General features: G+C 42.2%; 2 protein-coding genes and 1 long non-coding RNA gene across 14 annotated transcripts; 1 reads left to right on the top strand and 2 right to left on the bottom strand.

Moving 5' to 3' along the window:
* Positions 1-287: 287 nt before the first annotated feature.
* Positions 288-4,086, top strand: LOC109760080 (HVA22-like protein a). The gene is made up of 6 exons (XM_020318948.4): positions 288-401; positions 499-588; positions 1,603-1,629; positions 1,746-1,868; positions 2,188-2,428; positions 3,653-4,086. Exons 2-6 carry the CDS (start codon positions 533-535, stop codon positions 3,770-3,772), a joined length of 567 nt encoding a protein of 188 aa, XP_020174537.1. The 5' UTR covers positions 288-401; positions 499-532; the 3' UTR covers positions 3,773-4,086.
* A 93-nt stretch (positions 4,087-4,179) lies between these two features.
* Positions 4,180-9,211, bottom strand: LOC109759995 (AP2-like ethylene-responsive transcription factor BBM2). Its single transcript, XM_073502353.1, has 8 exons — positions 8,750-9,211; positions 7,951-8,612; positions 7,745-7,827; positions 5,252-5,340; positions 5,099-5,172; positions 4,961-5,011; positions 4,788-4,864; positions 4,180-4,670 (listed from the first exon to the last, which is right to left on the bottom strand). Exons 2-8 carry the CDS (start codon positions 8,535-8,537, stop codon positions 4,513-4,515), a joined length of 1,119 nt encoding a protein of 372 aa, XP_073358454.1. The 5' UTR covers positions 8,538-8,612; positions 8,750-9,211; the 3' UTR covers positions 4,180-4,512.
* Positions 9,212-10,103: 892 nt separating this feature from the next.
* Positions 10,104-13,320, bottom strand: LOC120966574 (uncharacterized). 12 transcript variants are annotated; one of them, XR_012188043.1, is made up of 8 exons: positions 13,113-13,320; positions 12,557-12,875; positions 11,754-12,109; positions 11,596-11,673; positions 11,263-11,420; positions 11,083-11,169; positions 10,885-10,979; positions 10,104-10,544 (listed from the first exon to the last, which is right to left on the bottom strand). It is a non-coding gene; the product is annotated as an uncharacterized lncRNA (long non-coding RNA). The 12 variants fall into 12 exon arrangements; XR_012188044.1 differs by having other exon boundaries at positions 13,128-13,320; XR_012188048.1 differs by lacking the exon at positions 13,113-13,320 and having other exon boundaries at positions 11,754-11,930; positions 12,044-12,113; positions 12,557-13,106.
* Between the last annotated feature and the right edge of the window lie 628 nt (positions 13,321-13,948).

Here is a 13,948-nt window from a genome sequence, read left to right as displayed (position 1 = left end):
TTCAGCATGCATACGAAAAATGTTCAACATGTATTTGTAAATAAAAAATAAAACAAATAAAAATAATAATAATCCACAAAGTAACACACAAAAAAAGGAAAAAGGAAAAATATGCTCGGAGCCTTTCAAAAACTGGATGGAAGGTTTCCGAAATAGACTTCCGCTTGGGGGCGAGATATCACGTCCCAGCCTCTTTTCTCTGGCGGGCTCGTCAAAACATTTCTCAAAAAAAAAAGCAGAAAAAAAAGTTCCCGCGGAGAGATCTGGGTCCACGCGTCCCGCCCGCTGCTCACCGGAAGCACGGTGGTCAGGTCCACGAAGCAAAAGAAACACACAAGGCAACAAGAAAGCGTGGGTCGGCGGAAGGAAAGGGTGAAGAAACCAGAGGAACCCAAGAAAAGGTAGGTGGCCTCCTTCCTAACCCAACCAACCCCGGGCGGCGGAAATAAATCGGCAATCCCCTGCGATTTACTGACGCTTCAAGGTTCAACTCCTCAGATTCGCAGCTTCGGGGGAGCGGATTGCTGGGCAAATGGGGTCCGGATCTTTCCTCAAGGTGCTCGTCAGCAACCTGGACGTTCTCGCCGGGTCAGTACCGCCTCTCTCCCTGATCTGCTCCATGTTCCTCTCTATCCTTGGACGGATTAGCTTCGTGTTCTTGGTAGCAATGGCGTGCCGGGCGGTGCTGTTTCGCTCGGGTCGGGGTGGTCGTTTTGCGCGCTGTGTCGTGACGGCTGGCTGAGGGGGAGCGTGCGCGAGCCGTGGCCGTGGTTTCTGGGCCGCGGGCTGTAGTGTCGCTGACAGTCTCGCCCCGAATCTTCAAATGTTCAGTGGTTTTGTGGTAGGAACCTCGATTGTTAGAGTTTATAGTGGGGAAATTTATCATATATGGTTGGATTTGGGCAAATAAATTCATGGCAGGGTTCAGGGTTTTTGGTTCGTCAGACATTACGACACACCAACAGAATTCAGACGACTGACTGCCAACGAAGCTCTGAAAGTTCCTACAGAACATTGATGTAATGAAGTAATCTTCTGGCTTAGGACTTCATCATATGTGACCTGTCTTCCGGCCTAGATTATGTAGATTCTTTTTTTTTTTCCTTTTTTGTGGGTCAATTATGTAGATTCGTTCCTCGGCTTCTTTGGCAAGACATGTCGTCGTGTATGGTTCCACAGAAGGATCAACATACAGTGAAAACCCCACATACAGTTAGTGCTTTCGATAAAAAAAATCCCTAGCATTTTACCAGTAGGGCTTGCTATTTAGAGTTTATGGTTTTACATCTTTTGCATAACTTACCAGTGCCCTCTGACGATGTTCCGTAAGACTGGGATATCCCCACATTATACTACCATAATAGTCAAGATAACACATCTTTATGTTTATATGGGACATTCGTGACATGGCTATGTCATATATGCCATCTACAGAATATGGCATTCTAGCTGCAGTTAGCGTTATTTCCATTAGTTAAGTTGCACTTACTAGTTACTTGGGTGCTGTAAATTGGGGAAACAGCTAATGCAGTCAACTTGTGGATTTTAGAACAGTTCTCATCCTGTATTAGTACTGATGAGGTGCTTTTATTTTTCTTCCAGGCCCATAGTTTCACTCGCTTATCCTCTGTAAGTAAATGTTTTCTCGTCAAGCAGATACAAACTTATCCTTGTCCTTCCATTTTGCCACAATTGTTTCTTTTTTTCCCCTTTTTTATTTAAGACTCGAATTGACACGTTTGCAGGTATGCGTCTGTTCGAGCAATAGAAACAAAATCTCCTATAGATGATCAGCAATGGCTCACTTACTGGGTGCTGTACTCGTTTATCACTCTGTTTGAGCTCACTTTTGCTGCAGTAATTGAATGGTAAAAGGCAGTTCCCTATCTCATTGGACTTTTCTTTTTTGTAAATCCTTCAGTACTTCCTTGTTACTATGATACTGTCTAATATAGTGGGATTAGTAGAGCGCGTGTCTTACTGTAATGATCACCTGGGGAACCTTATTTGTGACCTGCAATTTCTTTAAATAAATTTCTTTCCCCGTACCTTCTCTGCTTTGGTAGTATAAATATAATTTGTGATTTGCTACTATCCTCATGGCTGGGGATAGATTTATGTTAAGTACATCATGAGATGGATGGATATGCTTACTAGTTACTACAGACTAATGTTTGCGCTTTGCAGGCTCCCTTTCTGGTCTTATGGAAAGCTGTTTTTCAATTGCTGGTTGGTCTTGCCCTACTTTAACGGTGCTGCGCATGTTTATGAGCATTTTGTGCGGCCAATGATTGTGAACCAGCAAGTTGTAAACATCTGGTATCTTCCAAAAAAGGAAGGTTCGGATAAACCTGACGATGTAATTTCAGCTGCACAGAAATACATTGAACAAAATGGATCAAAAGCATTTGAGACTCTCGTTAACAAGGTATGGTCTATCTTATGTAAATTTTACAGTACTCGTTTATGAATATGGTGGCAAGTGGCCAGCAGTTCTTTGTGCAGTAAGAAGTGTCACCATTGATACTTCCTCAGCGATTAAAGTTGACTTTTGTAATGCATGATAATGTGATTACTGATTACAGAATTTTAGCATTAAGTGTCGAGGGTTCTATACTGCTGCATCTTACATGGTTATCTGATTCACTAGATGTCATGGTTATCCTATGAACCTTCAGATTTGGATCATAGAATGACTATCAAAATGACTATGTCACATCTAAACAATAGATTGTTTTTGTCAATACCGTAAGCTACTCTTTACAGAAAAGTGACCATTGGTAGGTTTAATGTTTTATAGGCTTGTCGTGGGTTTAGAATGTAGGTCCACTCGCCCTAGTAAGTTGGCTTATTAAGTTCAACAGTTAACACTAAACTTGCGGCAAGTGTTTTATCCCTTTGCTTAGAAGATGTACTCCGTCCATCCTGAGTATAGTGAACAACTGAACATTCAAAATTTGTTCATAAAATACATATTCCATTGTGACATAACTTCTACACTAAGGTACTCTTTACAGAAAAGTGACCATTGGTAGGTTTAATGTTTTATAGGCTTGTCGTGGGTTTAGAATGTAGGTCCACTCGCCCTAGTAAGTTGGCTTATTAAGTTCAACAGTTAACACTAAACTTGCGGCAAGTGTTTTATCCCTTTGCTTAGAAGATGTACTCCGTCCATCCTGAGTATAGTGAACAACTGAACATTCAAAATTTGTTCATAAAATACATATTCCATTGTGACATAACTTCTACACTAAGTTTTCCCTTGCATACCCGTCCCTTTGTCTATTTCCAGTAACCATTTATTAGTATGGTCTAGAGAATACAACTTCCCAAGGTAGCAAGTGTTTTTGTGGTATGACCTGATTAAGGGAGGTAACGCAGTTTCTACATGTGTTTTTGTTGGAGTATCATGTCTTCAGGGACGAATATAAACAAAGTGGAAATAAGTGCCCCAACTCAGTCCCCTTTTCTTTTACAATTAACATCCTTCTTGTTCACACCAGAGATGTTTTCAATTTCGCGTTTAGCATCTTTTTTGTTGACACCAGAGATGTTTTCAATTTCGTGTTTAGCATCGTTTTTGTTGTTCAATGCAACAGTGCAATATGTTCATGCGGATTAATCTTTGGCACTACCTAATTTTCACTCACAGTTTAAGACTACAAACGCAAGGCGCTCAATTTTGGAGGAGGTAGAGGCGGAAAGGAGAGCCAGGGCTGAACGAGAACTGGAAGCAAGGGATGTGAATCCATTCTTCCACCCGAATTACTGATTCTGGAAAGCTCTTCTGTTCAGGCATCAGGTGACACAATGTATGTTCACCTGATGTGCTGCTAGTTCTTTTTAGCTTATATACTATATTTAGCCCTGCATTTTGTGTGATTTCTCCTTCAGTGCCTTTAATGTAGGAATTGATCAGACCAGGTCGAGGGGAGAATTCTAGAGGATCGTATTTAGATTTGATATATTACATAGCTGAACAATTATGAAATCTTGTAAATAGGTTCTTGCTGGATGGTTGTATGAATCTGGACCATGTAATGGTTATGACTTTCTCATGGATGACTGAAATTTGTGTATGCATCATTCTGGCAGTCAGAATATTTCTCCAAGCAACATGTGTTGCAGCACTGGCAAATGAACGGAAAAAATGAAGGCAAATGGATTGAAGAAGCTGGCTCATGGGAACATACACTTGAATATTTCATTAAACCAAGCATCAAAACTTAGAAGTAAAACGTATTCTCCGATTTAGACATGTGAAATGAAGCAACATCTTCCACTGCAACTCTAGCCTACAAACACTATAACAGTAATGCATGGTCAAAATCTTGTCTGGACACAAAGCATGCTAAATTACTGAAATTCTCTCTGAAAGAACTATATATAATCTGAAGAATCATACAGCAGCGGATAATGACAGGCTGCGACCAGTTCTTCTATCTGTATGTACCACTAGGCTCCAAAATACGGCCAACCAAATCTGTTCAATATACGATACCAAATCAGGTACTATTCTGGCTTGGTTGCAAGCAGCTTCAACCCTGCGCCTTCTATACAATGCATGCCCCTGTCCATGTAGTTGCTTCTGTCAAAGTTGGTCACCGCATTTTTGCCGCGTATCTCGATGGCAGCAATATCATAAGCTTCTGCGGCTTCTTCCTCAGTTTCTAGTTCAAACACGAAAACAGAACATCAGGAAATTGAAATGGGATGCTGTCTTTCAGTTAAAAAATGAACTATTGATGAGAGTTCAAGGGGGCAAGAATTAGGGATGTGCATCGTACTGAAAGTTCCAAGGTAAATGTCTCTAGTTCCAGCAATCAGTCCTATGCGTGCCTGCCATCGACCATCTTTCTGCCTCCTGTCATAGGGACATGCTTACATGTGAGTTTTGAGCTGTTTTGAAGAAGAAAAGCTAGGTTTTTGAACAAGCTAAACAAAATGAAAAGGAGGCCACCTTGTAACTCCTCTGTAAATAGACGCCCCTCTTGAGAAGCAACTACTCCTCCTGCAGGACAAATCGACTTGTTATAAAAGTCATCATCTCACTGGAATACTGATCTGAAGAGTCTGAATTAATATACCCTTGATTTACCTTCTCAAGTATGTCACACATTCCTCTGGAGACATGTCTTGTATGTCCGCCAGTTCCTTCTCATATTCCGAAATCTGGAATAGTATTGACTCATGAGATCCACTTGTCCATAACTATATCGGTGGAAGCAAAAACAAGAAAAAAAAAACATACTGAGAAGTTCAGCTTTGTATTTAGTCCAAAGAATTTAAGAGCTGCAACATCATATGCCCTGGCAGCTTTTTGCTCAGTATCATAACTTCCTGCGTGGTAGAAAATTTGGAGAGAAAACAATCAGATCCTAAGCACAGATCCTTAGGCCCTAGGCCACAACAGAACGCCTAGCGCTTAATAATGCTAGGCGTGCGCTTAGGCGAATAGGCGCTAGGCGGTGGCAAAACGCACAATTAATGCCTAGCGCTTTTTTCCTTGAGAATAACAAAAGACATAATGTCAGGACTGAAATAAATAATGCTTACCTAAATAAACTGAAGCACCGCCGTATTTGAACACCATTGCAAGAAACCATCAGTAACCAATCAGAATATATATCTAATATAACAGTATATCTTAAAGAAACAGGAAATAACAAAGCTACAAGAAAAGGTTAACATGATATATGTTAAAACTCATGACAATTAAATGTTATGCCTAATTTTGAAACAATTCAAGAAAAGCTAGTATGTTATACTTGCTAAGAGATAACGTCCAAGACATAGATTTAAGGGGTCGTTTGGATCATAGTCCTGAGCTGCCGCACCAAAAATTTGGCGTTGATTGCTAGGGCGATCGGCCACTTGGTTGGAAGCAAAAAATTTGAAGCCATGCCAAAATATTGGCTGGCAGTTCAGCTTTTACGCCCACGAGTGGGCAAAACACTGGTGGCGGATTCCCTCGCCAATATATTGGCACACCAGCTATTGGCAGGGCGGGCGCGGGCGGGGGCGGGATCCAAACAGCCTCTAAGAGCCAAAACAGGAGGGACAGGGTAGTACGGTAGTGCCAGAACCAGTTAAGTTCATGAAGTTGGTATCAAACCCCCCACCTCATGGTCGGAAGGGAGACACACTGCCAACCTACCTACACTCCTGGACGGGATGTAAGAGGCAACATAGTTTGTATATTATCTTGTTACAACTATTACCACTTGACATTTTTAGCAATTGCTTCCTAACTAAAAGAAGATGCTAAATAATTTTCTTATACCCGATTGGTCAACCACTAAATTGATCTTCGACCAGTAAATCAGTGAATTGGTCATTTGACCGGCTAATTGTTCGGTTTGAGTTTTAAAAGTATGGCCTTATGGGACACAAAACTCCAGAATGATATGTTAGCAAAACAAGCACTCCTAAAGCCATAACGCATAATGCAAATTCTTACAGTAAACTTATGGAAGTCCAGGTTGACAAACAGGACATTATTCTTCCTGTCCTCATGCAAATTCAGGAGCTCACTATGGTGTTTAGTGATTTTGATATCATCTTTGTAAAGCAAGAAGCCAACTTGGTAGCGCATCTGACAGCTAAATTTTCTTCGCATTCTAGTCCGGTTTGTGTCTAGGCGTCCCAGGCCCCAGCTTTCTTAGCACCATGTACTCAGCAAGAATTTAACCTTGCTAACTTATCACTATAAGTTCCTGATTCTAAAACAAGGCACAATGCATAATGTACTACCCTCATGTCGAATAGAAGATAAGTCAAATTCAATAGGTACCTCTGCATGGCACAGTGCGATAGGATCTCACACCCCACTAAATGCATGCCAAATATAGTCTTCACTTAAACCAAAACAAGAAAACCTACGCACGGATACAATTCCTTGCAAAGCTATGTCTCTTTGTTTATTTTTATTGAGGAAAAAAATTAAGAGTGGAGTTCGAAGTTGCACGAGACCTATGTTGAGTCGGTACGCTTTTGCTGGAGATTGGTTAAATAAAGGATAACATTAATGCAACCCAAGAATGTAATGTCAGCACTACTAACTACCAAGTGTAGTGAATCAGATGGCGCAAAAAGGCATGATGATACAAATTATAAACTTGGACAAACAGAAAATTTCGTGACATGCAGAAACGATACAGTACTACCTTGCTGACACAGAAACTACGGGAAAAAAGATAACGTCACAAAGAAACCGCCAGTAAACTGGCATTTTCTTTTAACGAAAATGATAAACACGTGAGACACAATCTTCCATAATTTTTCCCTTTGAACTATATATATTGCCTACTACTCCCTCCGTCTTGACACTAGTGTAGTGTCAAAAATGCTCTTATATTATGGGATGGAGGTAGTATTTATGATACTTCCGGAGCTAATCAAACTATACGTCCTACTCTGTCCTTGTATTTGTTTAACTATTAGCCAGCCGAATTGCACATCATAAATTTTCTTTGTGATCCATATAGCAAGGTCTCCATCAATAGGGAAAGTAAGAATTATCTACCTATTTATCTCTAGTGTTTCTATGCCTACGCGTGGGCTGTGGCTCTCTCCTGCATGCATGCTGCCCTAGACCTAGCCACATTCTACAATGGACCGCCGCCGACGAGGCTATAAGCATAAACCGCCAAATATCACAAATGTATCCTTCACAAATAGATCACGGCACAGACATACAATGTATATAACTGCCCCTTAGAAGCTCCAAATAAAAGAGGCATACCTTGCTTTCCTTTCCTTCTCCGTCCTTCTACTCTGCAAGTACTGTCCCACAAATGAGCTTCATATTTCCCACTCCACCTATGCCTGCACAATTGATTAAGTTTGGTAAGCATCGCCATCTATGATTTGTTTAGTTAATATAGTGAAACACATTGTTGTGTTTCCACTGATCAAATACTAATTACAGGAACACAAAACCAAGCTTACCTGGTCACACCATGGAAACAAGATGAGCGGGAGCCAGGTGCTCGCACCGCAGTAATTGCAGAAGTAGAACCGGCGGTGCCCTTCTCCTCTCTATACTCCGCAACCGTCACAGGATTAATAGAATCAACAATTTCCTCAGACTCGTCCTTTTTGACAATGCTGAGAACTTGAACTCCCTTATAATTATCGCCACCATCCGCACAACCCTCATTTTCTGGCACAGTTACCAAAGCATCCTTCTCCCCGGCATGGTTCTCGCTATTCAAAGGGTCAACCGAGTGGCTCTTCACATCTGCACAGGCCTGAACTTCACCTTCATCAACCTCCTCATTCTTCGGGACCTTCTTCTGATCAGTGCCACTGGACTCATCTCCCTTCTGAGTGCTTGCATCGTTGGCCTCTGACTCCACTGCACAGTGCAAGACACCAATCTCCGTAGTGGCAGGGGCAATTGCAGGCAAGGAATTCAGATTGATGGAAGGGCTCCTCTCGATCTTCCGACCATCCCCAGATTCCCCAGCAGCTTTCTCCTCCACAAAACCGTTCATTTGCTGACCCTGACTAACTTCCTCCCCGGATTTCATCATCTATGTACTGGAGCAGAGACAAAAACAACTCCCAAAACCCTAACCTACCTATCAGCCTTCCTATTCACGAACTATCTGAAAGACGGGAAAGAGACACAGAGCATCCCAAACAAGAAAAAAGAATCAAACGGTTAGATCCCAACCAGGCAATCATTCCATCGCCCAGCAGAACTTCCTCTGCCGCTGCCAGAATCGGGAAAACAAGAAAGTACCTTGAGCCGCCTGCTCGCCGCGATCGAAAGATCCGGAGGCCTCCAGGGGGACGGGCCGAGCCGCGCGGCCAAGAAAGCAAAAGAAGAAATATCCCAGCGCGGATATTAGCAGCAACGGCGAGGCAGCGAAAGCTGGAAAAATCTATCAACGGAAATGGATACCGAGGCAGGAAATAAATATCGGGCGGGGTGGGGCGGCGGAATTGGGGAAGGAAACGACGAGGCCAGCGCGGGCGAGGGGCGGCCTAGTGCGGAGTGATGCCGGAAACAACAAACTAATCGCCGGTGGAGAAGGAGAACAAAAGATTTGGACAAATCGAGAGAGGAAACGCGGAGTGGGGGAAATCGCGGGGGTCCGGCGGATTTTATCTCGCGCTTGACAGGGCGCCGCCGCACTGGCGCTCTGAAACCATCGGATATTTGCTGGATCTTTTACTGCTACCACCTGCAGCGGTTTCTGGCAGCACTACACCAGGAGTAAAATACAGTAGAAAAATAAAATAGTGCTCGTTTTATTAATATAAATGGGGGATTTGCTGGTGATAGAAAATGGAGGTGATGTGGTGATGTGGGAGTTTTGCTTCGTGGACGACGCCCTCGTGATGCGTGCCAGGCTGGAGGAGCCTGGCAGTGGCAGTCCGTGCCTCGGAGGCCCCGTTCTGTGGCGGTTACACGTGGACGGAGAAAAATGTGTCGCGAGTGTGGAGAGAAGATCTGGGCCGTTCAGGAGGCATGAGGGCTGAGAGTGCGTGCTGGAACGTTCTAGCGGATGTACGGTGGGGAGCTGATCTCGAGGCCGACGGCCTCGACGGCTCGGAGCTGCGGAAGATTAGAGGGCTAAGATCCTGCGGCTGCGCGTCTTTGCTTGCTTATGTGATTTTATTTTACTAGCACAAGGCCCATGCGTTGCAACGGGGCATATAAATTTTAGTGGTTTGACATTGTGTTATAGCATAAAAGACCATGCGTTACAGCGAATACAAAATAAATAAGCGTGTGGTTACAAACCTGAAAATTATTTTACCAATCAAACAACTTCTATTATTTGGTGGTTCAAATGAATGGTGTCAAATACACATCAACATTGTCAACTAATAGAATTTGCAAATAATGCCAGCTCAGTAGTCATGTGGCATGTTCCCAATTGCAACAGAGAAGATTCTATTTTAGCTTGATACACGAAATTTACATTTTTTTTCTAGAAGAAATATTGCCTATAAATAAATTAAATAATAATGATAAACTTTAGCACAATGCAATGGTTCATATTTTTTAGTTTAAGATGAAGGACATGAAAGAGAAAACGATGACCATACTAAGGCTACAGGAAAGGCACACAAAGCATATCATACAGTTATTATATAACACCACGCCTTTAGACATTTCCAAATATACAAAACATAAGGTACTGAATTCTTTTACATAGACTGATATGACTCAAAAATACAATGGCCAATGAGAGGACAAAAAAGGCACAGGATTTTCTTTTGTACATCAATGCCAACTAAAAATAATAAGAATTGTAATTAAAGAAAAGCGACCAAAAAACTGTTAAGAGCATTTGTCTTGCACTCTGACTCAATGTTTTGCTGGCACATTTGCTCATGAACAAATTTGCTTTACTAACCCTCCTATAAAACTTTCAGCTGGATGTCGGTGCCACCGAACTACCCGCTCAATTTTAGGCTCAACTCCAACCAGCTCCATTCTAGGAATAGATGGATTTGTAGTTTTCGACTCCTACTTCAAAAAAGTTTGTTGGGCCTCTACTTTGAGTGAGAACCATACAGTCATACTGCAAACACATAAAAAGTAACGGTTGAAGTAATGCAGAATAATATTCTCAAGTTTAATATACACAGGAAAATGAAAATATCATTATAACAAACAAGGAAAAAGGTTGCCTCTATCCAGCTCAGAAAGTCATTTTACTTTTGAGAGCATCATCGATTTAATCTTTATTTTCTCAAGTGGATAACAATTCATCATTGTCACCAACTACACAATAGGAAATGTGAATAAAAAGACTGCAGTAAGAATTAAGGGAGAAGTCCAGGGAAGTTTAACCCCCACTCTCAAATGAGCGATCCATGTGCTTACTTTGCTTTCCATGTAGCTTCAAAATAATGTATTACCTGTTGTAGATTTTTACTCGTTCTCACTGCCATTCTACTGGAAATTCCACAAGGAAAATATATGCCTCCTTCTTTCATAGTAGTGAACGCTGAACCTGGACCATCAAAGAGAAGATAATTTCTCATCAAATTGCCCAGCACTGTAATGAGAAGAGAAGCATCCATAAAGTAATATAAACAAACCGAATCTGAATGTACCTCATCAAATGAAGGTGGCAGAAGTGTGGCGACCTAGCATAGATGTTTCACAGCCTCAAGGCTTGCAGAATCAGAGAAGTCAGAAGCCTGCTATGTATAATATGTAGGAATGTATTCTTACTTCATGAGTCTCTTATCTACTTTCCAGTAGGCAAATTTTTGTAAGCAGACTTATCTTACTTGAGAATCCTCGCTTCTTTCCAGATTTCTTGAGAAAAGTGACCCCAGTGGTAACTCTGAAGTTGATGAGTGCGCTAGGATGCTAAAAGATGCAGCTGAAAGCTCGATTCCATATTTTATTTAAAATAATAGTCAGTGCTATTACTTGCTGGTAGTGACTGCAAAAGCGTTTGAATTTTTCACTTTTTAGCACAAAACACAACTATAGAAGAGTACTGGGGAAAGTGACACCAGGAACATTAAAAATTGCAGGAGTACAGAGTAAAGAAGCCCTACTTCTAGATATTAGCTTATGCTGATAAACACAAAAATGAAATGATAATTGCTGCTAACCAAGGCAAGCCCAGCATCTTCTCCCTTCTTTAAAGCTTCATCTATCTCTGGGTCACCAGAGTGATTCTTTGCCCAATCCTGTATAGTTTATGGTCATTGGTCATCATAACATCTACATTTTAGCGCTGGGTAATGAAAACAGAACATGGTAAATTTACCTGAATATGTCCCACAAATATTTGTACGATGGATGTTAGTTTAACTCGAACCAATTGCACTAATAAAATAGAACACTTAGAAAGAAGGTAAAATCAGCCTCAGCAACAACGACTTTCACTAAGTAGAAGGACATTCCCTTCCCCAGCAGCCCCACACCAAGACCTCGAAGCGAGCTTCTGCTAAAAATCATAAAATGAAATGTGGCTTTACAGAAGATAATGATTTTCCATCAATGTTAGAATATCAGAACTTATCCAGTTCAAAGAACGGAAAGGTAAAGAAGGTGGACCTGTGGGAAAGATCAAGCCTTCCTCGGCAGTGCAGAAATAGTCGCAGTACACGCTCCCGCAGTGCACTGCCTAACACAAAGTTCTTTATTGCTTTCTCGGATATAGAGAATAACTAAATATTTCATATTTTTATATTAGGTTTTTAAAACATTTCTTCCACTCTCTAAGTCTCCACTAATTAGACTGAAATAGAGTCTAGTAAATTAATAGCCGATTTCTTTTTTTGTTCAGCTAGTACTATAACAAAATTCTGTAGATACCTTGGCAACAGTAGCGGAATCCTTAACACAAACCAGTAACCCAAGTACATGGTAGCTAAGAATATATAGGCGCTAACTTGGAGCAAGAGAACTCCTTTAGGTATTACCATTATTATTGTCAAGCACATCTACCAGAATCCTTTTTTAAGGGATAAACATGACAGTAGCCAATTTATTTAGTTCTCATTAGTAAATAAAAACAGGTACTAAAATAGTTATCCAGGAAGGGTAGCTTCCTAGTTGTAATCATACCTAATTGTAGAACTTCGGGTACGATTTAGTGTGAAGGACGCACCTTCTGACCTCCTGACCTCCAGCCAGAACAATCAAATTGATCAACATATTGGATTGGCCTGCTTGGGACGTAGCTAGTAAGTCTAGCTATCTTGATTGGGACGTAGCTAGTAAGCCTCATGAAATCAATCCAGTGGCCTGCTTGGGACGTAGCTAGTAAGTCTAGCTATCTTGATTGGGACGTAGCTAGTAAGCCTCATGAAATCAATCCAGTGGCCTGCTTGGACGTAGCTAGTAAATCAATCTAGCCGAAAACGTCCCAAGCACCAGGAGGAATCTGCTACTTAGTAATAAAATCGATCAGCAAAGATGGTATATGTTCAGATCTTGGAGAAGTATGGACAAATAGTTTACAGATAATCAATTTGTAGATTTCCTAGCTTATGCAGAAATACAATACATCATCTATCCAGGACCGGGAAGCAACACTAAATTATGGCATGATATCATTCACTTCTTTTTGTTGCCAATGAATACTAAATTGACCACTTGCTACTAACAAAACTGAGATTACCAGAAGCAGGTCCACCTGATCTCACGACGCTCGTTCTGCCGCCACCACGAAGGCAAGATTGATCCACCGCCTACAGGAATCCAAGGGAGAGGAGAGAAAGAGAGAATCGGTCGATGGATTCCGATCCGCCGTCCCGAACTCTACTTCCGCGCTCGCCCAACCTCGAGCGAGGTGGGTGCGCCGAGCGGGCCGGCTGCGAGCGCGACCGGCGGCACGCTGCGGCGGCGGGGGCGGGCAACGCGCGATGGCGGCGGGCGGCGCGCGGTGAGGCGGCGCGGGGCGGGGCGGGGCAGGAGGTGGCGGCTGCGGGGGTGGGGGGCGAGCGGCAGCGAAGGACAAGGCGGGGTGGGGCTGGAGGTCGAGATGGGATCGAGGAGGCAGGCCGTGCGGTGGTTGGGCTATTTTTTTTCCTTTCTCTCTCCAAACCGATTCGGGCTGACTTATGTTGAGGATTGCGGGTTGATTACTTAAAACTTCAGGGGCTTTTCTGCAAAATTGCTGACGACGTACGACCAGAGGAGGTTGGACGAAAAGTAAGAGGGGAGAGGGAACCTTACGTTTCTTTTAGGTAGTAGAGACTCTCCAAACCGATTCGGGCTGACTTATGTTGAGGATTGCGGGTTGATTACTTAAAACTTCAGGGGCTTTTCTGCAAAATTGCTGACGACGTACGACCAGAGGAGGTTGGACGAAACGTAAGAGGGAAGAGGGAACCTTACGTTTCTTTTAGGTAGTAGAGATTTGCGATGTGATTCATGTAATTTTTAAATGGTAAACGTTCCCAACTGGAAACTAGTTGAGGACAATACTTTTTAGATATTTTATCTGAAACTCAA

This window comes from Aegilops tauschii, chromosome 6 (assembly GCF_002575655.3).
Source record: "Aegilops tauschii subsp. strangulata cultivar AL8/78 chromosome 6, Aet v6.0, whole genome shotgun sequence".
Lineage (NCBI taxonomy): Eukaryota > Viridiplantae > Streptophyta > Magnoliopsida > Poales > Poaceae > Aegilops > Aegilops tauschii.
The sequence above is the reverse complement of the archived record's forward strand: the minus strand, read 5'-3'. Positions and strand labels throughout refer to the sequence as shown.

Bases quoted from the DNA above. Each gene is read 5' to 3' on its own strand.
- LOC109759995 (XM_073502353.1), bottom strand. From the start codon at position 8,537: ATGATGAAATCCGGGGAGGAAGTTAGTCAGGGTCAGCAAATGAACGGT. The intron at 5,341-7,744 runs GTATGCCTCTTT...TCTACCACGCAG, and splicing joins GAGAAGGAAAGGAAAGCAAG to GAAGTTATGATACTGAGCAA. The intron at 5,173-5,251 runs GTATGTTTTTTT...ATACTATTCCAG, and splicing joins ATACAAAGCTGAACTTCTCA to ATTTCGGAATATGAGAAGGA.
- LOC109760080 (XM_020318948.4), top strand. From the start codon at position 533: ATGGGGTCCGGATCTTTCCTCAAGGTGCTCGTCAGCAACCTGGACGTT. The intron at 1,630-1,745 runs GTAAGTAAATGT...ACACGTTTGCAG, and splicing joins GTTTCACTCGCTTATCCTCT to GTATGCGTCTGTTCGAGCAA. The intron at 2,429-3,652 runs GTATGGTCTATC...TTTCACTCACAG, and splicing joins TTGAGACTCTCGTTAACAAG to TTTAAGACTACAAACGCAAG.